Source organism: Malurus melanocephalus, unplaced genomic scaffold (assembly GCF_030028575.1).
Source record: "Malurus melanocephalus ecotype Western Australia unplaced genomic scaffold, MMel_1.1 scaffold_1443, whole genome shotgun sequence".
In the NCBI taxonomy this organism is placed as follows: Eukaryota; Metazoa; Chordata; class Aves; order Passeriformes; family Maluridae; genus Malurus; species Malurus melanocephalus.
This window is the reverse complement of record NW_026624675.1, coordinates 20131-20534: the sequence shown is the minus strand read 5'-3', so window position 1 is coordinate 20534 and position 404 is coordinate 20131. Positions and strand designations below refer to the sequence as shown.

At 38.7% G+C, this 404-nt stretch overlaps 1 protein-coding gene across 1 annotated transcript in view; it reads left to right on the top strand.

The window, feature by feature from the left end:
* Positions 1 to 272: 272 nt before the first annotated feature.
* LOC130586989 (dihydropyrimidinase-related protein 2) overlaps positions 273 to 404 on the top strand; it is a gene marked incomplete at its 5' end in the record, with an annotated part of 15175 nt that continues 15043 nt past the window's right edge. The window contains one exon of the mRNA XM_057387935.1: positions 273 to 371. Within this exon, the coding sequence (XP_057243918.1) occupies positions 273 to 371 (99 nt within the window). The remainder of the gene's footprint in view (positions 372 to 404) is intronic.

The window sequence follows — 404 nt, the reverse complement described above, 5'->3', positions numbered from 1 at the left end:
GCTGCCAAAAAAAACCTAAAAAAAATTGACGTGACGCCGTTAAAATCCACAAATCGCGATATTTTCGTTATTTTCATTATTTTCATTGTTTTCATTATTTTCGTTATTTTCATTATTTCGCCCTTTCTCTCTTCTCCCCTCTCGTGTCTGCTATCAAATAAAACCCATCCTATTAATGAACAGGAAATCTCATTAATTCATGACAATAAATGAATAAAATGATGAATTTAATGAATAAAAATATTGGTAAAAACCTTTAATAATGAAATCCCAAACGTTYCCTCCCGCAGATTTACGAGGTGCTGAGCGTGATCCGCGACATCGGGGCCACGGCGCAGGTGCACGCCGAGAATGGGGACATCATTGCTGAGGTATGGGGTGGGGTGGATGTTTTTGGGGGAAAT